Here is a 22,790-nt window from a genome sequence, read left to right on the forward strand (position 1 = left end):
AAACATTCATCTTCCGTCTGCCAGTTACCATGGTAACCTTGTACACAGTGCAATGTCATTTCACCTCTGGTGATGCCTGCAGTAGTTTATTCCTTTGTTCTTGTTTCTTAAGCAACTGTCTTGCAGTCTTTCATCCCATCACAATTAATCATTTGCACAGGGTTTAACAACCCATCTTTCTGGTTTTGATGGATATGGATATAGACACATGTAGGCACTCGGGTACAAAATAAAGCTCCATATATTCAGAATTACACAAAATGCTTATGAAATAATGGCCTAACCAATGTACTTGATGCAAAATAGTATAATTAATGTTCTTACAAACTCTGAGTTGGAGCTTTTTAGCTTCGCTGTGCAAAGTTGCAGCTAGAATGTTGAAGAAATTGCATAGTTTTTTTGTTGGTTTTTTTTTTACTTCTATTTGGCATACTTATGTAGTGAGGAAAGTTTTTATTTGCATTTCTTTCCAGATATTTTCCTGAATGGGTGAAGAAATGAGCTGTACACTATCCCCTCCGTATTTGCAAATTCTGTATCTACGGATTTGCTTATTTGCAGTTCTAAACCTAAAAATACTTTTTCTTTTTTCGGGCTAGTTTAAGCCCTGAAAGCCCCTTTTTAAGCCTTACCTGATAGTCTAGCGAGTTTTCGGGGCAGGAGCGATCTTCCCACGCTCCTGCCCCGTGCAGATCGCTCACAGGAAATGGCTCGAGAGACTACGGGAGCTCAAGGCAGCCATTTCCTGGGAGCGATCTGCATGGGGCAGGAGCGTGGGAAGATCGCTCCTGCCCCGAAAACCTGCTAGACCACCAGGTAAGGCTTAAGAGGGGAGCTTTCAGGGCTTAAAATAGCTTGGGGAAGCAGGGGTTAGGGGCAGAACCAGCCCGAATATTATTCACGTTTTTTTAATATTCGTGGCCCGGCTCTGCCCCTAACTCCCGCGAATATGGAGGGGGAAGTGTAGTATTTTAAAATGTTTCTTTTCTTCTCATAAGTTTTAACCAATAGGAATAAGTATAGGAGTGTCATAACCTTGGTGGGGTAAAAATATGCAAGGTTTGAATGCTCCTGAAAAGTTTTTATAGCATTAAAATAGCACATTCAAAAATAAATTAGATTTTCAGAGTAACTCACTTTAATTTTAGACTTGGCATTATTTATTTATTTAATTCGTTTTCTTTCCCGTTGTCCCCAAAGAGTTCAAGTTATAGGTTGAACATACATAAAAGGCAGTTAACAGGTTATGATTTGCCATAATTACAGTACAATTTATGATATAAGGTTTTTTTCCCCTGACTTGTTATATACTAGGGGCAAAAATTCTGCAAAGTGTGCCTACATTTGGGCATAAATTGGATGTCTTCGTTAGGCGCACTTTGCAGAGTCACGCTTAAGAACGCTGAGCAGTGCTCAGCGTCAGGTGGACGCCCACCTTTTTAGGCTTCCTTTACAAAATCGAGGGTTTTTTTAGGCGGGTGTTAGACATCCAACCAAAGTCCTTAATGTTATAATTCTGACTTTATTAGAATGGCAAATTTATGCTATTTTTTATTATAATTGTAAAATGTTGGCATCATACCATTTTTTTTCTGTTTAATGTTTTCATTTATTTATTTTCTGTCACAGGTACTTAGTTAGATTTGAACTAGGAACATAAGTGTAGAAGGCTGTAGCTTTAACCAGTGTACTACCACGGGAAGCTAACAAGCTGCATAGCAATTGTAAAACTAGGTCTTATAGGCATTGTAAGAAAGTATACTTTTCAGCATGGTTTGGGCTTCAGATAGACATGAGTTTGATGCGAGTTTTGTGGACGGGTCTTAGGCGGGCTTTGGATGTTTCCAATGCGATCTTGTAAATAGGGTTTAGGGATTTTATTTTTACTTTATTTAGCTCAAAATACATTTAATAAGCCACCGACAGGCTATATGCGGGAAACAAAGATGAGAAACTGACAGGATTGGCGGTCAGTATAGAAGAGGTATGCCGGCAGATTGATAGGCTTAAAAATGATAAATCCCCCAGGACTGGATGGCATCCATCCTAGGGTAATCAAGGATCTGAAAGGGACTATAGCTGAACTGCTTCAACTCATAGCCAGTCTGTCGATCAAATCGGGAAGGGTTCCAGAAGACTGAAAGGTGGTGAATGTTACACCGATCTTCAAGAAAGGTTCGAGGGGTGATCAGGAAATTACAGACTGCTGAATCTGACCTCGGTACCAGGAAAGATGGTAGAGGCGCTGATAAAGGACCGTATCATTGAGCACCTTGACGGACACGATCTGAGGACCAGCCAGCATGGCTTCAGCAGAGGAAGATCTTGCTTGGTGAACTTGCTACACTTCTTTGAGGGAGTAAACAGGCAGATAGACAAGGGTGATCCGGTCGACATTGTATATCTGGATTTTCAGAAGACTGTTGACAAGGTTCTGCATGAACGACTACTTCGAAAAATTGCGAGTCACGGAATCAAGGGTGAAATACTCACGTGGATTAAAAATTGGCTGGCAGATAGGAAACAGAGAGTGGGAGTAAATGGACAATACTCAGACTAGAAAAGCGTCACCAGTGGAGTGCCACATGGTTTGGTGCTTGGACCCGTGCTCTTCAACATATTTATAAACGATCTGGAAATTGGTACGATGAGTGAGGTGATTAAATTTGCAGACGATACAAAGTTATTCAGAGTAGTGAAGACGTGGGAGGATTGCGAACATCTGCAACGTGGATAAGTGTAAGGTGATGCATGTCGGTAACAAAAATCTTTTTTTCTTTTTTGCAGATTTATCAATTTACATCAACCAAGTAAATGTACAAAAATAAGAATAAAACAAACTTATGTATACAACTTATATCACAGATTGTCAATAAAGAAATCCCATCAAGCCCACATTTTGGGGAGAGAAAAATCTTAATGAAATAAGGAAATAAAAAAAAGGGTATATACCCTCTACTTTAAGAAAGGTTAACATTTATGAACTCCTAATTTTGGTGAAATATCACAACTTCCAATTCAAGCATCATAACTAAAGAAAAAATCAATGTTCAAGGAAATGTTCCAGTTGAAGCGGATCGAAAAACACATAATCCTTTCCTTGAGCTGTTACTAAACATTTACAGAAAAGAGACTTGGGAGTACTGGTCGACAAATTGATGAAGCTGTCCGCGCAATGTGCGGCGGTGGCGAAAAGGGCAAACAAAATGCTAGGAATGATTAAGAAGTGAGAGGAGGAGGGGGGAAAAGGTAAGTTCTTGTACTGATTCAGGTGAAGAAATAAGCCCTTTAGGTAGAACTAAAGGTGAAGAAAATGGAAGAAATACCCCTGCCTCCAACCTCTGATATAATGAACCATTTTATTAAAGGCCTAAAGATGATTCAAAAAAGACTCTGACTGTGATGGTCAGCTGTTACACAGCATATGGGAAATAACCTGCTGAGAACAGCAAGTAAAGCCAAACTTATAAGATAAGCAAGTCAAGCGAAACTCACCCTTTCACATGACAACAGGTGCCACACATCTGCTATGATATCAGAAAAAGGATTAAGACACATCCTGATCAAGAATATAAAAGTATATTATTTTGCAAGAATACCTTGTGATAAGCAGGCTTTTATTGACCAATGGCTTGGAATCGGGCTGTGTTCCGAACAATTCCAATCATTACCATAATAATTAACCCCCATATGATCACGTTGGGGTCACCACTGAGGTCGGCCCAGCTGTTCAGGGCCTACATCTAAGGAGAGACTTTACACTCAATATACTGGTGTTAAGCAATAAGTATATTTATTAATAAATCAGTAACAGCTTACACAGATAAATCTTTCAGCATAAAGAGTAACAGAACATATGATCATCAGGCCTGAGATCTTCCGTGTCTATTCTGTGTGTCTCCTCTGAAAGGCCTGTTTTTATACATTTCTAGATGGCCAGCACCACGTTGGTCTAAATCACATGATTAGTTGTTATTGGTTATCTCACTCACATCATTACACTTGTTAGTTTATTAATTGATTTATAATATTTGTGTCATGCTATACGTATGTCCTGTTTACCAGAAAATCTAGCTTTTTCCCCCCATATGCCGTTTTAATTAACATGTCAGCAATTCCAAGCCATTGGTCAATAAAAGCCTGCTTGTCACAAGGTATTCTTGCAAAATAATGTACTTATATATTCTTGATCAGGATGTGTCTTAATCCTTTTTATAATATCATAGCAGATGTGTGGCGCCTGTTGTCATGTGAAAGGGTGAGTTTCGCTTGACTTGCTTATCTTATAAGTTTGGCTTTACTTGCTTTTCTCAGCAGGCTATTTCCCATATGCTGTGTAATAGCTGACCATCATAGTCAGTCTTTTTTGAATCATCTTAAGGCCTTTAATAAAATGGTTCATTATATCAGGGGTTGGAGGCAGGGGTATTTCTTCTATTTTCTTCACCTTTAGTTCTACCTAAAGGGCTTATTTCTTCACCTGTATCAGTACAAGGACTTACCTTTTCCTCCTCTTCCTCTCAGAAGGGGATCACGAACAGATCGGAGAAGGTTATCATGTCGCTGTATCGGGCTATGGTATGCCCTCACCTGGAATACTGCGTCCAGCACTGGTCGCCATACATGAAGAAAGACACGGTACTACTTGAAAGGGTCCAGAGAAGAGCGACTAAAATGGTAAAGGGGCTGGAGGAGTTGCCGTACAGTGAGAGATTAGAGAAACTGGGTCTTTTCTCCCTTGAAAAGAGGAGACTGAGAAGGGACATGATAGAAACATTCAAGATACTGAAGGGAATAGACTTAGTAGATAAAGACAGGTTGTTCACCCTCTCCAAGGTAGGGAGAACGAGAGGGCACTCTCTAAAGTTAAAAGGGGACAGATTCTGTACAAACGTAAGAAAGTTCTTCACCCAGAGAGTGGTGGAAAACTGGAACACTCTTCTGGAGGCTGTTATAGGGGAAAACACCCTTCAGGGATTCAAGACAAAGTTAGACAAGTTCCTGCTGAACCGGAACGTATGCAGGTATGGCTGGTCTCAGGGCACTGGTCTTTGACCTAAGGGCTACCTTGGGAGCAGACTGCTGGGCACGATGGACCACTGGTCTGACCCAGCAGCGGCAACTTCTTATGTTCTTACATAAACAGGGCACATCAATACAAACATATTGCATGCCAAACCTACTAGTTTTCTGGCCAAACAGCAATGTTATTTGCTAATTACAGCACATGAAAAACAGCTTTAAGTTTCTTGCTAAAAAAAAAACCCTTTTTTTCTCACTAAACAGTGCTCCAATGAGCTCGTTCTTCAAAGAGATGCAACCACATGTCATAAATATATGTATTGAACAGATAACTTCTTTTGCTAAAGGGTAAAAACAGAAAAAACAGAGACCTTAGCATGGCTTCTAGTTCATTTCAAATGGAGGTGTGCAGCTGCACAATGGTGACCTCATTGTGAGATCATGGAGGAGCACCTGCAAGGTAGAATGCCACAATTAAAATAGGAACATGCGCTGGGTGGAGTTGTTTAGGATTCGAACCCATGACTTCTGGAAGATGAGCACAGGGTTTTTGCCCGCTGAGCCACAGCTGCTTTTTAGTCAGGGGGTTCCTATCATGAGAGCTTAGGATATCCTAGCCATGTGATGGTACCTTAGCATATCATTAAGCTATGATATCACAGGGCAGTCAGAGACATCTGACTAGAAACTGCTGTGGCTGAATGGGTAAAAGCCCTGTACTCATCTTCCAGAAGTAATGGGTTCGAATCCCAAACAACTCCCCCCAGCACATGTTACCATTAAAATTGTGACATTCTACCCTGCAGGTGCACCTTGATGATCTCACAATGAGGTCACCATAGTGCAGCTACACACCTCCATTAGCAATGAATTAGAAGCCATGCTAAGGTCTGTATCTGTTTTTTCTGTTTTTACCCTTGTGCAAATGAAGTTATCTGTTTAATACATATTTATGTCATGTGGTTGCATCTCTTTGAAGAATGAGCTCATTGAAGAAGCGTTAAGTGAAGAGATATGTTTTAATTGCTTTCCTAATGTTGAGGAGTCCTTCAAGGGATTTGATCTGCAGAGGCATTTGATTCCAGTAGCTCAGTATGAAGTGGGAGTAGGCACGACATTTAGCAGTTTCCAGTTGTAGGGCATGGCCAAGGGGCATTTTGAGACAAATTTCATCCTGTGAGTGGAGGAACCTGTTTGACACATACGGAGGAAGTTTGGCCATCATATAGCCTGGTGCCATGTCGTGCAAGGATCTTAACGTTAGCATAAGGCCCTTGAAGACAGAATGTTTGGCCATGGGTAGCCAGTGAGCTGATGTTAAAGCCTGGGAGACAGAATCACGGGCACGGAGGTTATTTAGACATTTTGTACACATTGGAGACGATGTACATTCTTTGCCATTAGACTGTTAAATAGCACATTGTAGTAATCCATGTGGGAGAGTACTAAAGCATAAAATAGTTTGGTGAAGTCAGATTCTGAAAAGTAGATCCTTTATTTTTCAGAGTTATCTCATGTTGTAGAAAGATGAGGATACTACCTGAGAGATATGATTGGAAAGCAATAGGTTGCCATCAAGGAGTATTCTTAAGCTGCGCACTTGGTCTTTCACAGCTATGGTAGTCGAGTCCCAGCACAATGAGGGATGAGGGCAATCGCAGCGTTCTTTGCAGATCCAAAGGAGTTCTGTTTTGGAGACATTTAGTTGAAATTTGTTGACAGACATCCAGTTTCTGATTTCCGAGAGGCAGTTTAGGAGTTTTGCAATCTGGGCGTCACGGGTTTCTCCTAGCGGTAGGTAAAGTTGTATGTCATCTACATAGTAGTGGATCTGTATCTGGTATTTGCGGGCTATATCTAGGACAGGTCTGATATAGAAATTGAATAATAGGGGGATAGCAGAGCCCCCGTGCTTACCACCATATTTGATCAGTCTCGATTTCGATAGCACATTGTTGAGTTGAACGCATTGGGATCTGTTTTTCAGGAAGGAGGCGAACCATCATAGCACTGTGTCTTGGATTCTGATTTCAGAGAGTCATTCAATGGGGAGAGGGTGGTCAATTGTGTCGAACGCCGCACTGAGATCCAGAAGCACCAGAAGGATATCATTACCCTTGACCACGAGTTTCAACAGTCGTCGATGATGTCGAGAAGGATGGTTTCAGTATTGTGGAATTTCCTGAATCCCTATTGGAAGGCAGATAGGGCTCCTTGTTTGCCAATGAAAGGGTGCAATTAGTTCAACACTGTTTTTTTCCAGGATCTTGGAGATTAAGGCTAGGTTGGAGACAGGTTCCAGAGGAATTTCTGTTCCTTCTCCAGTGACGTGTCAAAAAAGTTCCTGGGCTGTTTTTTTTTGGGGGGGGGAGGGAAGAGCATTAATGTTATTATAAGCACAGAATTTGGAAGTAGCATTACTGTTAAAATTGTTTTGATTCCCTTGGTCTCCTCTCAGTGGTACTCAATTTATTATACGTCATCTGTGTAGAACTGTGTCAATGGCTTTGGCTGAAATTTAAGTACACCACAGCCAATGTTCTCACTTGATCCGGCTCTCTGGTCATCCAGTCAAGAAAACAAATTGAATTCAGCTGAAAAGACTTACCTTTAGTAGAACCATGCTGCCTGCTGTGGTCCTGCAAAACCACTGGCTTTCAGAAATTCCGCTTTGCTTTCCTCAAAGCAGAATATTTACTACTGCTTTTCTCTGGTCCAAACTGCCGCCTATGGCTTGAATATCAACCTCATTGCTTGCTTCTGCAGCATACTTTGTTTCCACAGCCTATTTTTTCAGACAGGCCACAACATTTCTATACTAGGATTCATCTCTTTTAGCTTAAGTGCCTTTTCTAGCTCTAAGCCACAACATTAGTTTAATTAGGAAAGTACATCATCCAGGCCACTCCTGGTCAAGTGCAAACAACCAACCCATATCCAGCCCTCTCACAGCTCTGTAACAGCACTCAAAACCAAGACACATTCCCAGTGATAGGGGAAAAGTTATTAAAGTGCATTACAGCAAGAATTATTTGCACCTTACTACGCATTAAAAGTGCATTATATTTCCATAATGCACATTAATTTCTGGGGAATATAGAACAATAAGATGGAAATGCATGCAAAACACCTCACTATTGAATAGCACAGGTTGCAGTGAAGATTGCTTTATTCCAGGAAAAATAATATAGAAGAATCTCAGCTATCTGGCACCCACAGGGATTGGTGGATGCCGGATAACTATTTTTCCGGTTGACAGAGTGCTGTGTTAGAAGAATACAGATCTCAATCTCCCAGCACGGCAGCCGTCCTGAGCTGCAAAGCCCTCCTCCCTCAAGTCCCGAAGTGGCAGAAGCAGGTGGTAGTCCTGAACTGCAAACCCCCTTGCTCCCTTCCTCTCTCCTTTCCTTATTCGAACCGCAGCCCATCAGCAAGAAGCAGCCTCAAAACAGGCTGCTCACAGCCAGCCCCAGCAGGGCCTTTCCTCATCCATCGCATCGATTGACAATTCTATTCTATCTACTTTAGTTTCATCATTGTTACAATTACCCAGACATATCTTAAATAACTCTCAATTTTATTACATTACATTACATTAGTGACATATTCCGCCTTTACCTTGCAGTTCTAAGCGGATTATAGTGTAAGACAGCTGGACATATCCAGGAAGTTACAATTCAGGGGATGTATACAGATCAGGCGTAATATAGGGTGGGATAGCTTGGATTTTCTAGGAAGTTATAATTGGATGATGCTTACATAATAGATGCCGGAAATTACAATTTAGGAGTAGGGTTTAGGCTTGGTTGCTTGTTAGGTTCGGTTGGGAGGTTGTATAGTTTTTTATAATTTCAGTTATAATGTGCCGCAAAAAACATTTGCTCTGTTTAGTGTGCCAGAGCTAAAAAAGTTTGAGACACTGCTGGAGATCATCCCCTGTTATACAGACTGAGTGAATTGGGAATTTGTGGCCAAGTTTTAAACTGGCTTGAAGGTTTCTTGACGTACCAAACATATTATATTACATTACATTAGAGATTTCTATTCTGCCATTGCCTTGCGGTTGAAGGCGAATTACAAAAAATGTTTTATAAGAAGAAGATATCTGGTAATTTGTAGAGGAGATAAAGAGTGGATGAGGTTGCTTTGGGGGATTGGGAAGTGGTACTAGGAGTGGGAAGGAACTAGCGGTATCAAGTAGTTTGCAGGAATTTCTTGAAAAGTAGAGTCTTTATTTCTTTTCTGAATGTTTTGTAGTCTGGGGTCATAATTAGTAGATTGGAGATTTGGTTGTCGAGTTTTGCTGCTTGTGTGGCTAGGAGGCCATCATATAGTTTTTTCCGTTTGACTTCTTTGATTGAAGGGTATGTGAATGGAGTGTGGGTTTTCCTATGTCTAGTTGATGTAGTTTGGATGAGTCGATTGTTCAGGTAGGTTGGGCTGTCGCCATTTATGGTTTTAAATAGTAGGCAGTAGAATTTGAATAGTATTGACTACATCATAAACAAGATATGTCTTTTGTGTGGAATTCTAAATGTGGCATGCCCCAAGGATCTCCCTTGTCGCAGGGCTCAGGCTACTGCTTTTTTGGTGTCTAGAATATCCAATTTTTATTACGCTGATATCTTTTTATGATGTCCTGTTGTAGATAGAATTGTCAATTTGTATGATTATTTGAAACAAATTATAGAAAGATTAGACATGGTCTGCTGAATAAGGTAACAACAAAATTAATCTGGTTTGGGGATCATGATAAATTAGTAATGAAAGAGTTTAGATGATGATGATGATAATAATAATAATAATTTGACAGTGATGCCATTATTACAGAAATTGCATTAGCTTCCTAATAGGTTTCAGTTGAAATTCAAAATTGCCTATTTAGGGGTCCTTTAACAAAGCCACGGTAGAAGTTTCTACCTGGTTCAGCAAGGTAAATGCTAGCATTTGGCTTTTCTGAGGGCAACTCAGAGTTCACAAGGGCTTCCCTATGACAAGTATCCCCTCTCCATTCTAGGGTTTAGGATATCTATAAAGAATAAGTAGGAGAGGCAGTGCCTGCAGATCTCTCTCAGGCCTGTTTGTTGATATCCTGAAACCAGACTGATTAGGGAATGCTAAAGGAATGACTTGAGAAATACTGCTCTGGACAAATAAATTATTTGCAGTCTTCTTGGAATTCTCTGCTCGCCATTGCCCTATTTTGGATTCTTCTGCCTTTTGTAATCTTAATCCAATAGAGGGTTTTTTTGGCTAGGTTGTTTGTTTCTTTGGCCAAAGCATCTTTATTAAATAAGTCTGTACTTCAGCCATGCAGTAATATGAATGGATGAAAAGTAAAAACTAGCAATGGAGATTTAAAACACATGGAAGTGAGATCTTTAAAATGGCGTGACATAAAGTAAAAATAAATGTCTTTGAGAGCATAATAAGAAGTGACTTGATTGGTGGTATAAACTGCTTGCCACTCTAAGATATCTCTGAGTGAATGGGGTTTTTTTCCCCGCTCTCATGATTTATAATTGGTCTGTGTGAGTGAAGTCAATTGCTTTATGTGAAACAGTCTGAAATACCCTTATCTCCATGAGATGTGGCTCTCCTTTTATTGAATAACAGAGAAACAAACAAAATGAATACTGTAATTAATCTGAATTGGAGAGCACTAGAAACAGTGAGCTTCAGTTCAGGACAGCAGCATTAAGCTTTCCAAAAGGATATACCACAAGCTTTTCTAGTCATTGCACTGGAGTATTAAGCGCTCTGGAGAAACAAAATTTCCATTTTCCATGAGTATTTTGCATTACATAGTGCTGACTTGTTTTGAGATTTGTTTGTCTACCTAACATAGAAACAGAGAAAAATCAAGGCAGATAAAGATCATATGGTCTATTCAACCTCCTATCCATGCCATCTACTATCCATTCTTTTCCCTTTCTTGAATTCAGATACAGTTTTTGTCGCCACTGTGAGGCTGTTACACAAATTCACCACCAAAATAATGTGGCCTTATTTAGGCTCTGTTAGAAAGATTCTTAACCATTTTTTTAAGTTACAAATCTATGTTCTATAAAATGGTGCCTCCTTTTGTATCTCCTCCTGCAGTGTAGGGAATCCTAATTCTACAAGTGAATCATGGTGCCCTGATTCCATTACAGAATACTAGCACAATCCCACATCAGTGTACCCAAAAGGAAGGCACACCTGTTTACGCCAAGTCAGTGGCAGGTGAGTGGTGCTTTAAGGTGCGCCCATTTAACATAGTGTATCTAAGATTTTCAGAAAGCTTTCAATAGATATTCCTGAGAAAATTAAAATATTATGGGATAGGAGGCAAAGTCCTGTTCTGGATTAGGAATTGGTTATTGGATAGAAAACAGACCACTTTTCTCAGTGGAGGAGGGATCTATACAGGGACTGGTGCTATTTTTAAATCTGTAATTGGACAAGTGAGGTGATTAAATTTGCATATGACACTAAATTATTCAAAGTTGTTAAAACATATGCAGACTGAAAAACTGAGTAAGATCTTAGGAAATTGGAAGACTGGGCATACAAATAACAGATGAAATTTAATGTGAACAAATAAAAAGTGATGCACACTGAGAGGAATAATCCAAATCAGTTACCAGATTCTAGGCTCCACCTTAGGGGTCAGCACCCAAGGAAAAAAGATTTAGGAACCATCGTAGACAATATTCTGAAACCACCTAATATTCTAGGAATTATTGTTTATTGTCTATTGAAAGTTTCTATACCGCTAATAATGACTGGATAGTCAATTCAGGTGGTAAATAAGACCAAGAATATTATAATGCCTCTCTTTCGCTCCATGGTGCGACCTCACTTTGAGTATTGTTTTCAATTCTGGTCACCATATCTTAGCAGAATTAGAAAAAGTTCAAAGAGAGACCAAAACGATAAAGGGGATGAACTCCTTTCATATGAGGAAAGGCTAAAGAAGTTAGGGCTCTTCAGCTTAGAAAAGAGATATGATTGAGGTCTACAAAATCCTGAATGGTATAGAATGTGTAAGTGAATCAAGATTTTTACTCTTTCAAAAATTACGAAGACTAAGGGACACTCGGTGAAGTTACATGAAAATACCTTTAAAACCAAATAAGAGGAAATATTTTTTCACTCAAAGAACAGTTAAACTCTTGAACTTTTTGCCAAAAGATGTGGTAACAGCGGTTAGCATAGCTGGGTTTAAAAAAGGTTTGTTCGAAATCCTGGAGGAAAGGTCCATAGTCTCCTATTGAGACAAGCATGGGTGGGGGGGACCTCTGCTCACCCTGGGATTGATAGCATGGAATGTTGCTACTGTTTGGGTTTCTTATGGGTACTTGTGACCTGTATTGGCCATTGTGGAAACAAGATACTGGGCAAGATAGACCATTGATCTGACCATTATGGTGATCAAAAGATTAGATTCTTACCTTTGCGAATCTTCTTTCTTGTAAATCCACACTCTATTCCTGGACAAGTGGGTAGTCAAGCCCATTTCACAAGATCTCTTGTAGGAAGCTTCATTTATATATTCTTACCTCAGGACTGCCCTCTGACTTCCAGACAATCATCCCTGTGTAGGACACAGAAAGGGGAGGGGTATGGGGATACTCCTTGAGAAACAAATCTAATCTACTCATATCATAAAACAGTATAACAATCATAACAGTCCTTAGGAAATTGGAAGACTGGGCGTCCAAATGGCAGATGAAATTTAATGTGGACAAATGCAAAGTGATGCACATTGGGAAGAATAACCTGAATCACAGTTACCGGATGCGAGAGTCCACCTTGGGGGTTAGCGCCCAAGAAAAGGATCGTAGACAATACACTGAAACCTTCCACCCAATGTGCAGTGGCAGCCAAAAAAGCAAACAGGATGCTAGGAATTGTTAAAAAAAGGATGGTTAACAAGACTAAGAATGTTATAATGCCCCTGTATTGCTCCATGGTGCGACCTCATCTGGAGTATTGCATTCAATTCTGGTCTTATGTCAAAAATGATATAGTGGTGCTAGAAAAGGTTCAAAGAAGAGAGACCAAGATAATAAAGGGGATGGAACTCCTCTTGTTTGAGGAAAAACTAAAACAGTTAAGGCTCTTCAGTTTGGAAAAGAGATGGCTGAGGGGAGATATGTTTGAAGTCTACAAAATCCTGAGTGGAGTAGAATAGCTACAAGTGGATCGATTTTTCACTCCGTCAAAAATTACAAAGACTAGGGGACACTTGATGAAATTACAGGGAAATACTTTTAAAACCAATAGGAGGAAATTTTTTTTCACTCAGAGAATAGTTAAGTTCTGGAACGCATTGCCAGAGGTTGTGGTAACAGCGGATAACGTAGCTGGTTTTAAGAAATGTTTGGACAAGTTCCTGGAGGAAAGTCCATAGTCTGTTATTGACAAAGACAGAGGGGAAGCCACCGCATGCCCTGGATTGGTAGCATGGAATATTGCTACTCCTTGGGTTTTGGCCAGGTTCTAAAGACTTGGATTGGCCACTGTGAGAACGGGCTACTGGGATTGATGGACCATTGGTCTGACCTAATAAAGCCATTCTTATGTTCTTATGAACTATTAAAATAGGTTGCAGAAAACTTAAAACCATAAAATCAGAGCAACAAGGAGATGAACAGCCTGCACTTACAGGGTGGGGCACATTAGCTAAAAAAAAAACCTTTGGCAAAGTGTGCAATATGATCAGATCTAAATCTTCAAAAGGCTGGTCAAAGAACCAAAAGTCTTACTTACCAGTACTTATTGAGGCAAAGAATTGGCAAATCAGCAACTCCTAGTGTGGGTTCCAGGAATAGAGTGTGGATTTACAAGAAAGAAGATTAGGAAAGGTACCTGAATAAATTCATGTAAACCGTTCTGAGCTCTCCTGGGAGAACAGTATAGAAAATTGAATGAATAAATAAATAAAAGAACCTAATCTTTCATTCCCCACTCTATTCCTGGACAAGTTGGACGTAACAGCAACTGAGCCGGCTACCAGAACTGAAGAACCAAAAGCAGAATCCTGCTTGGCTGCCACATCTTTCCTGTAAAACTTCGTAAAGTTATGCAAGGAGGACAAAGTGGCAGCTCTACAAATCTCTTCTGGGGAAACCACCGAAGATTCCACACACGAAGAAGCTACGCCTCATGTAGAGTGAGCCTATAACAAAAGAGGAGGCCACTGGCCGTGCAGATCCATGTGGAAATGGTGGCTTTCAAAGCCACAAAGAACAGATGGTTCACCAGAGTCCTGAAAGAACTCAAACTTGAAATTACTAACCAGTTGCTAGTAATCTCTAACCTATTATTCAAAGTTACCTAAGGAGTTGAAGATAGCCAATGTAATGCTGATTTTTTTAAAATGACTTCAGGAATGATCTGTCCTACAGGCTGGTATTCACTGTTTTTTTCACATCTTTGGAGGGTAGGAGGGGTGTCAGTGACCACTGGGGGAATAATGGAGTCATAAAGGGTATGGAAAATCTCTCATATACTGACAGACTAAAAAAGTTGGGGCTGTTCTCCCTGGAGAAGCGGAGACTTTGAGGAGACATGATAGAAACCTTTAAGATCCTGAAGGGCATAGAAAAAGTAGACAGGGACAGATTTTTCAAATTATGGGGAACCACAAGTACAAGGGGGCACTCGGAGAAATTGAAAGGGGACAGGTTTAGAACAAACGCTAGGAAGTTCTTTTTCACCCAGAGGGGGGTGGATACATGGAACGCGCTTCCGGAGGCTGTGGTAGGCAGGAGCACATTACAGGGCTTCAAAGAAGGTTTGGATAGGTTCCTAGAGGACAAAGGGATTGAGGGGTACAGATAGGAGTAGAGGTAGGTTATAGAAATAGTCAGGGACCACTGCTCAGGCAATAGGCCTGATGGACCGCCGCGGGAGCGGACCGCTGGGTGAGATGGACCTCTGCTCTGCCTCAGCGGAGGCAACTTCTTATGTTCTTATGCCTTGATCTCTCCAGTGGTCATCTGGTCAGTTTGGGCACCTTTTTGGCACTTATTCATTGTTGAAACAGCCTCAATTGTGCAATTTTTGCCCTGAACATTTTCAACAATGTTCCATTACTGCAGAAAACCATCCAAATCATAAGCCCACCCTAGTCCCACCCAAAACATTCCTCCTTTCATGCCCCTTGAGATTTAGATACATTGCATACAAACTTCATAGCAAACGGTTTAAAATGGGTTTTAAAAATAGCAATTTGGATGTTTGGGTGGAAAACATACCCATTTGACACTTTTTGGATGTTTTTCTGTTTAGAAAAAATGAGCCCCATAGTGTATTTGAATTTTCAGCAGGCATTTGACAAAGTCTCTCCTTATTACTGAAGCTCATATATTGTAACATCATTATATTTATTTATTTACTCAATTTTCTATACTGTTCTCCCAGCGGAGCTCAGAACAGTTTACATTAATTTATTCAGGTACTCAAGCATTTTCCTGTCTGTCCCAGCGGGCTCACAATCTACCTAATGTACCTGGGCCAATGGAGGGATTAAGTGACTTGCCCAGGGTCAAAAGGAGCAGTGTGGGTTTGAACCCACAACCCCAGGGTGTTGAGGCTGTAGCTTTAACCACTGTGCCACACTCATAAATTATAGCTCATGTATAGTAACACCATTACTGAAGCTCATGTATAGTAACATCATTTACTCATTTATTGTAACACCATTATTGAAGCTCATAATTGTAGAGGCTCATTGTAGACATATTTGTAGAGGCTCATAAACTGTGCCTTAATTGTATTGGCACTATTGCTGAAGCACACGTTTTGTAACACCATTATAGAAGCCAATGTAGGCCATTCTGAATTGGTAGTGATATAGAAACTTTCAATAAATAAACAATAAGAGACTCCTCAGGATGGGAAGTAATGCCCTATTGTAGATTGGAAGCTTCACTAACCATAAGTTTACTGCTTCACTCCACAAAACCAACTATTACTGAAAAACAAAACAGAATGGCAACTAAGGAGGTGAACATTTCTCAAAGGAAGATCATTTCTTTAATGACCTTAAAATAAAGATGCTTAAAAGGAAGTGCAGGAGCACACAGGAATAGAAAACTTTCAAAATTAGAATGATCAGATACTTCGAGGCTGACCCAAAAGAACACAATTGAGACACTGGCTTTATTGCCCAGCATCATACATAGGGCTTTTGATCTGCAAAGTGTTCTTCCACAACATCTTTCACTGAGCTGTAATAATGTATGTAAACAGCTTAAATTTAGATGAATTTGTCCTTTGTAAACCCAGTGAAATGACATTGTTTTATCACTGACTTGAAAAGCTGGTCAAGTTAGTTCAATGTAAAGCTATCATCTATAACTTGTTTGATCTTTATTTCCATGTATCCAAGTGGACCAGGGGTTCCCAAAGTCCCTTCCTGAAAACCCAATTGCATTCCGGCCCTTGAAGACCAGAATTTCCCATATCTGGTCTAGAGAATTGCAATTGTCTTGTTAGTCCACTTCAGGGGTCCCCCAAAGTCCCTCCTTGAGGGCCAAATCTAGTCGGGTTTTCAGGATTTCCCCAATGAATATGCATGAGATCTATGTGCATGCACTGCTTTCAATGCATATTCATTGGGGAAATCCTGAAAACCCGACTGGATTCGGCCCTCAAGGAGGAACCCCTGAAGTGGACTGACAAGACAATTGTAATTCTCTAGACCAGATATGGGAAATTATCCCAGGACAAGCAGGCAGCATATTCTCTACATGTGGGTGACGTCATCCACGGAGCCCCGTCGCGGACAGCTTTTCAAGCAAACTTAATTGAAGATCTTAAAGTTTGCTAGTGCTGCACCGCGCATGCGTGTGCCTTCCCGCTCAGCTAGAGGGTGTGTCTCCTCAACGTGGTCCTCAGTTCTTAGTTTTCCGTGGAGCCAGAAAGCCCTGTCTCTCTTCTCTGCTTCGATTCTAAGTGCCTTTCTTGCACCGCGGCTTCTTTTCTTGTTTTATACGATCCGAAGTCGCTGTGCCCTGCGTCTTACAACTTTATTATTTTTTCTCGATCGCGACCGGGGGACCCTGGTTTTTCCTTTGGCCGCCTGGCCTAGCGTGGCCCCGGCCTCCTTTCTTCCTTATGTCCCGGCCTGTTACCGGGTTTAAAAAGTGCACGCAGTGCGGTCGGGTGATCTCGATCACTGACCTGCACCATTGGTGTATCCTTTGTTTAGGTATTGATCACCCTACCACCTCTTGCCCGCATTGTGCCACTCTCCAACCTCGGGCTCTTCGGCGACGGGCCAAGATTGCGGAGCTCTTCAACATGGACCCGCAGGCGGATAGGACCTCGACCCCGGCCTCGGTCTCGACATCGGCCTCGAAGGCCTGGGCCCCAAAGCAAGTCTCCCTTGACTTCGATCCAAATCGGTTGGGGTGTCCTGTTTCCAAGCGCACTTTGTCCAACTGGTTAGCTGCTTGTATTTCCTTCTGCTACGCTCAGGCTGGTCTCTCGCTGCAGGGTCGGGTCACAGGACATAAAGTCAGAGCGATGGCGGCATTTGTCGCTTTCCTCAGGTCCACGCCTATTGAGGAGATCTGCAAGGCCGCCACTTGGTCCTCGGTTCATACATTCACCTCTCACTACTGTCTGGATACTTTTTCCAGACGCGATGGCCAGTCGGTTTTTCGTAATCTGTTCTCCTAAATTACAAACACTCCCACCGTCCCATCCTGGTTAGCTTGGAGGTCACCCACATGTAGAGAATATGCTGCCTGCTTGTCCTGGTATAAAGCACAGTTATTTACCGTAACAGGTGTTATCCAGGGACAGCAGGCAGATATTCTCGAAACCCTCCCTCCTCCCCGGGTTGGCTTCTTTGCTAGCTATCTGAACTGAGGACCACTTTGAGGAAGCGTGCCCTCTAGCTGAGCGGGAAGGCACACGCATGCACGATGCAGCACTAGCAAACTTTAAGATCTTCAATCAAGTTTGCTTGAAAAGCTGTCCGCGACGGGGCTCCATGGCTGACGTCACCCACACGAAGAGAATATCTGCCTGCTGTCCCTGGATAACACCTGTTACGGTAAGTAACTGTGCTTTCTGGTCCTCAAGGGCCGGAATCCAATCGGGTTTTCAGGATTACCCCAATGAATATGCATTGAAATCAGTGCATGCACATAGATCTCATGCATATTCAGTGGGGAAATCCTGAACCCGATTGGATTCCAGCCCTCAAAGACCGAAGTTTCCCATGTCTGCTTTAGACAGTATGGGGCTCATAATCGAAAGAGAAAAACGTCCAAAAACCGGCCTAAGTCGGCACTTGGACGAACATTTCCCAAATACGTCCAAGTGCCGATACTAAAAATGGGTTTTGGACATATTTCTAAACAACCTAGGCCTTCATAGTGCCGCTGAACGACCAAGCTAAACGGGGCGTTTTGGGAAGAGTGTCGAGGGCGGGAGTTGGGCGGGACGTGGGCCGGCTTAGACTTATAAATATATATTGATACGTATTGTAGAATATAGTTACTAACAGGGATTCATTCAGGCCACGTACATAAACAAAGTTGACATAACGTAACAAAAAAGTATTAAATCGGAGAAAAATAAACCTCAATTGTGAGAGGTTGGGACTACACAAGTACCCAGCCCTCAACACATCATCACGGGTTTATAAAAAAACTCCGCATACATAGAAATAAATCGGGCTTCCATTCATATCAAGTTACATTTTTTTCAAGAACTTTTTTTGTAGCTATAAACACCCAATTCTATGTGTTATATATGTCAATAATTCGTGACCCGAACCCCAAGTTTGACTATAGAAGCAATGAAGGCTACAGCTCCGTTTCAGTTATGTAAGTCGTTTTGGAGGTACAGAGTATAACAATCACAGTTAAGGAAAAAGTACACTCATCTGAACGTATGACATTTCAACAAGGGCTTTCAACTCGTAGTCCCGACAGAAAAGACTTTCTGTTTCGCCCCAGAACGTGCTACTTCAGGGGATATATGCCATCTTCGAATGTCTCCTTGCTTCTTACAATCCGATGGAAATGAAGCCGGCTCCTTTCAAAATGGAGTTAGGACTGTGAGACGCGCCCGGCTCGAAATGAAAAATGAACCGGGCGTCATAACGTCATCACAAAGCGTGATGCATGATAGGCTAAGCATCAGCAAATACATCAATCAACCAAAAACTAAATACTGATACTTTAATTCAGAAAAAAGGTTGCCATTCATAAGCAGTATTAAGACCCGATGGTTCCACTGTCTGTAATCTATTAATCCACTGTTGTTCCTTCTGCCACAAGACTCTTCTAATGTCTCCTCTTCTCTGGGAAGGGGGCAATTTTTCAATTACCCAACATCTCAAATTTTCAAATCTGTGATTGTGTCGAATGCAGTGAGCCACTATGGGAGCTGTTGATTTATGGGTGTTTAGACAACTTTTATGTTCAGTTATTCTAATAGTCAGAGTACGTGATGTTTGACCTATATATAATAGGTCACATGGACACTGGATTGCATAAATAATATTCATAGATTGGCATGAAGAATTATGATGTAAAACATAGTTCTTGCCATCAAAAGGATTGATGAAATTAGAAATAGCAGCCATTATGTTGCAATTTGAGCAATGACCACATGGTTTATGTCCAAGTGTGATATTTAAATTATCATCTGTGAATATTTCTTTAGCAGTATGACATAACAGGTCGCTCAGATTCTTATTTCTTGACTGAGAAAAAATAAATCGCTTGTTTTCAAAGCAAGGGAGAGTTTTCAAAAGAGGAAGATGTCTTTTGTATCTCTTAATGATTTGTGGCGACATGCGAGTTTGTTTGATTACACATGGGATGATTGTTTCTTCTAATGGAGGTTTCTTATAATCTAACAGTATTTCCCTGGGATTATGTAAAGCTCGTTTTTTAGCTTTCTTAACTATGTTATCTGGATAATCTCTTGATAGCAATCTTTGTTCTAATATTTTTGCTTCTTGTATAAACTTCTCTTTGGTGTTACAAATGCGTCTATATCTAAGAAATTGAGCAAAAGGGATGCTAGTTTTCAAATGAGCCGGGTGCATACTATCAAATTTTAATAAAGTATTTCTATCTGTTTTTTTACGATGGATAGAAGTCTCCAAATTATCATTTTTCCTCTGGATGAGAACACCTAAGAAACTTATGCATTCTTGGCTATGTGACATGGTGAATTTAATTTCTCCGATTTAATACTTTTTTGTTAGGTTATGTCAACTTTGTTTGTGTACGTGGCCTGAATGAATCCCTGTTAGTAACTATATTCTACAATACGTATCAATATATATTTATTAGTCATTACGATTGTATCCCAGAAATTTGTTAGTTGTACAACCGGCTTAGACTTAGTCATACAGCATGTATAACCGAAAGTTATACAGGCTGGGATCGACGGAACTTGGACGTTGTGACTTAGACCATGTAAAAGATGGTCTAAGTCACAAAAACCCACCTAAAGTCACCAGATAAGCATTGCAAACACATAATACAGACCCCCACACACTACCCCAATGATTACCGACCCCCACCCCCATAAAAATATTAATCACACCTTTAAAATTCAGCCTCCAGACCATCATCACCTCGCCGCCTGGCATAGGAAATCCTAGTCATCCAGCACAGAGGTGGCTTAAGTCATCTTGGGGATGGTTTAGAGAGGAGAGGAGGACCCATGCCCATAAGCCCCTGTAATCACTGCATTGATACTTAAACATGTGCACTCCCCTATATACCCCCAAAACCCTTTTTTACTGGCATATAAGTGGCTCCTGCAGCCATAAGGGCTATTGGTGTGGTAGATAAGTGTGTCTAGGGGATTCTGGAGGTGGTTTGGGGGGGCTCACCGTGACCTATAAGAGAGCTGTAGTGAGGAGAAGTCATGGCACCCTTTTTGTGAAGTTCACAGCAGTGCCCTGTAAGGTACCCCACTATTTAGGTGGCATGTCTGGGTGTTCAGTCCATCACTTTGCAGACCCCTCCCACGTCCAACAGGGCTTGTTCTAGGCGTTTTGGACTTGGACAAAAAGTTGGACAGAAATGTGATATAAAGATGGACGCTTTAGTGACTTGGATGATCAGATTGGCAGGACGTATAATTAGACGATTTTCGAAACAAAAAAAATTTTGGACATATTTTTCAAAAATGTGTCTTGGGATGTTTTTTACTTTGGACGATTTGCGAGTTGGATGCAAACGGACTTAGACATCCCTTTCGATTATGCCCCTACACATTGAAATTTTCAGGGATAGGAGGCAATGTTCAATTGTGGATTAAGAACTGGTTATTGGACAGTAAACAAAGGGTAGGATTAAATGGCCATTTTTCTCAGTGGAGGAGGGCAAATAGTGGTGTGCCACAGGGATCCGTTCTGGAACCGGTACTATTTAATGATCTGGAAATGGAACTTCGAGTGAGATGATCAAATTTGCAGATGACACTATACTGTTCATAGTTGTTAAAATGCATGCAGACTGTGAAAAACTACAGGAAGACCTTAGGAAATTGGAAGACTGAGTGTCCAAATGGCAGATGAAATTTAATGTGGACAAATGCAAAGTGATGCACATTGGGAAGAATAATCCAAATCATAGTTTCTGGATGCAAGAGTTCACTTTGGGGGTCAGTGCTCATGAAAAAGATCTGGATGTCATCATAGACAATACGCTGAAACCTTCCACCTAATGTGTGGCGGTGGCCAAAAAAGCCAACAAGATGCTTGGAATTATTAGAAAAGGGATAGTAAGACTAAGAATGTTATAATGTCTCTATATCACCCAATGGTGTGACCTCCCTTGGAGTATTGCATTCAGTTCTGGTCTCCTTATTACATTACATTAGTGATTTCTATTCCGCCATTACTTTGTGGTTCAAGACGGAATCTCAAAAAATAAAAAAAAAATAGCAGCCCTGGAAAAGGATCAAAGATGAGCGACCAAGATGATAAAATGGATGGAACTCCTCTCGTATGAGGAAAGACGAAAGAGGTTAGGGCTCTTCTGCTTGGAAAAGAGACAGCTGAAGGGAGATATGATTAAAGTCTACAAAATCCTGTGTGGTGTAGAATGGGTACAAGTGGATCGATTTTTTTTACTGCATCAAGATTTATAAGATTAGGGGACATTCGATGAAGTTACAGAGAAATACTTTTAAAACCAATAGGAGGAAATATTTTTCACTCAGAGAATAGTTGAGCTCTGGAACGCGTTGCCAGAGGATGTTGTAAGAGCGGTTAATGTATCTGGTTTTAAAAAAGGTTTGGACAAGTTCCTGGAGGAAAAGGTCCATAGACTGCAGTTGAGACAGATATGGGGGAAGCCACTTCTTGGCCTGGATCGGTGGCATGGAATGCTGCTACTATCTGGTTTTTTTCCATATATTTGTGACTTGGATTGGCCTTGGTGAAGTCGGGATACTGGGCTAGATAGATTCTTATGACTGCTTCAAAAAAAAAAAAAAAAAAAAGTAAAAAGGAAATCAGGGATTATTTGAAAAGTGATGAAAAACAAAACTGGATATTTTTGTATCACTGAGTATTGTGTGTGGTTCTAGTGACCACATCCAAAATATGAAATAGCAAAGCTAGAAGGTGCAACTATTGGCTTCTGAAAAGAATCCCTGGGATGCAACTGTTTCAGCTAATCTGTTTGTTGGAGCAGAACGAAATGTTTTTGTCTAGTTAAGATACTTATTGTTTTGAAGAAGGTGGGCATCTAAATGTACCTTGATAACATTGAATGAACAGTGTT

General features: G+C 40.9%; 1 protein-coding gene across 3 annotated transcripts in view; it reads left to right on the plus strand.

Annotated features, from left to right (window-relative positions):
* Positions 1-22,790, plus strand: part of EFCAB11 (EF-hand calcium binding domain 11) — a 109,887-nt gene that overhangs the window by 63,006 nt on the left and 24,091 nt on the right. Inside the window, exon 6 of one of the 3 annotated variants that reach the window (XM_033952633.1) lies at positions 11,125-11,192. The exons of the other annotated variants lie outside the window; for them this stretch is intronic. Within the exon in view, the coding sequence (XP_033808524.1) occupies positions 11,125-11,185 (61 nt within the window). The 3' untranslated portion in view covers positions 11,186-11,192. Of the gene's footprint in view, positions 1-11,124; positions 11,193-22,790 lie in introns of those variants that run through there. 3 annotated transcript variants of the gene reach the window in all.

The sequence above is a fragment of the Geotrypetes seraphini genome, chromosome 7 (genome assembly GCF_902459505.1).
Source record: "Geotrypetes seraphini chromosome 7, aGeoSer1.1, whole genome shotgun sequence".
Taxonomy (NCBI): domain Eukaryota; kingdom Metazoa; phylum Chordata; class Amphibia; order Gymnophiona; family Dermophiidae; genus Geotrypetes; species Geotrypetes seraphini.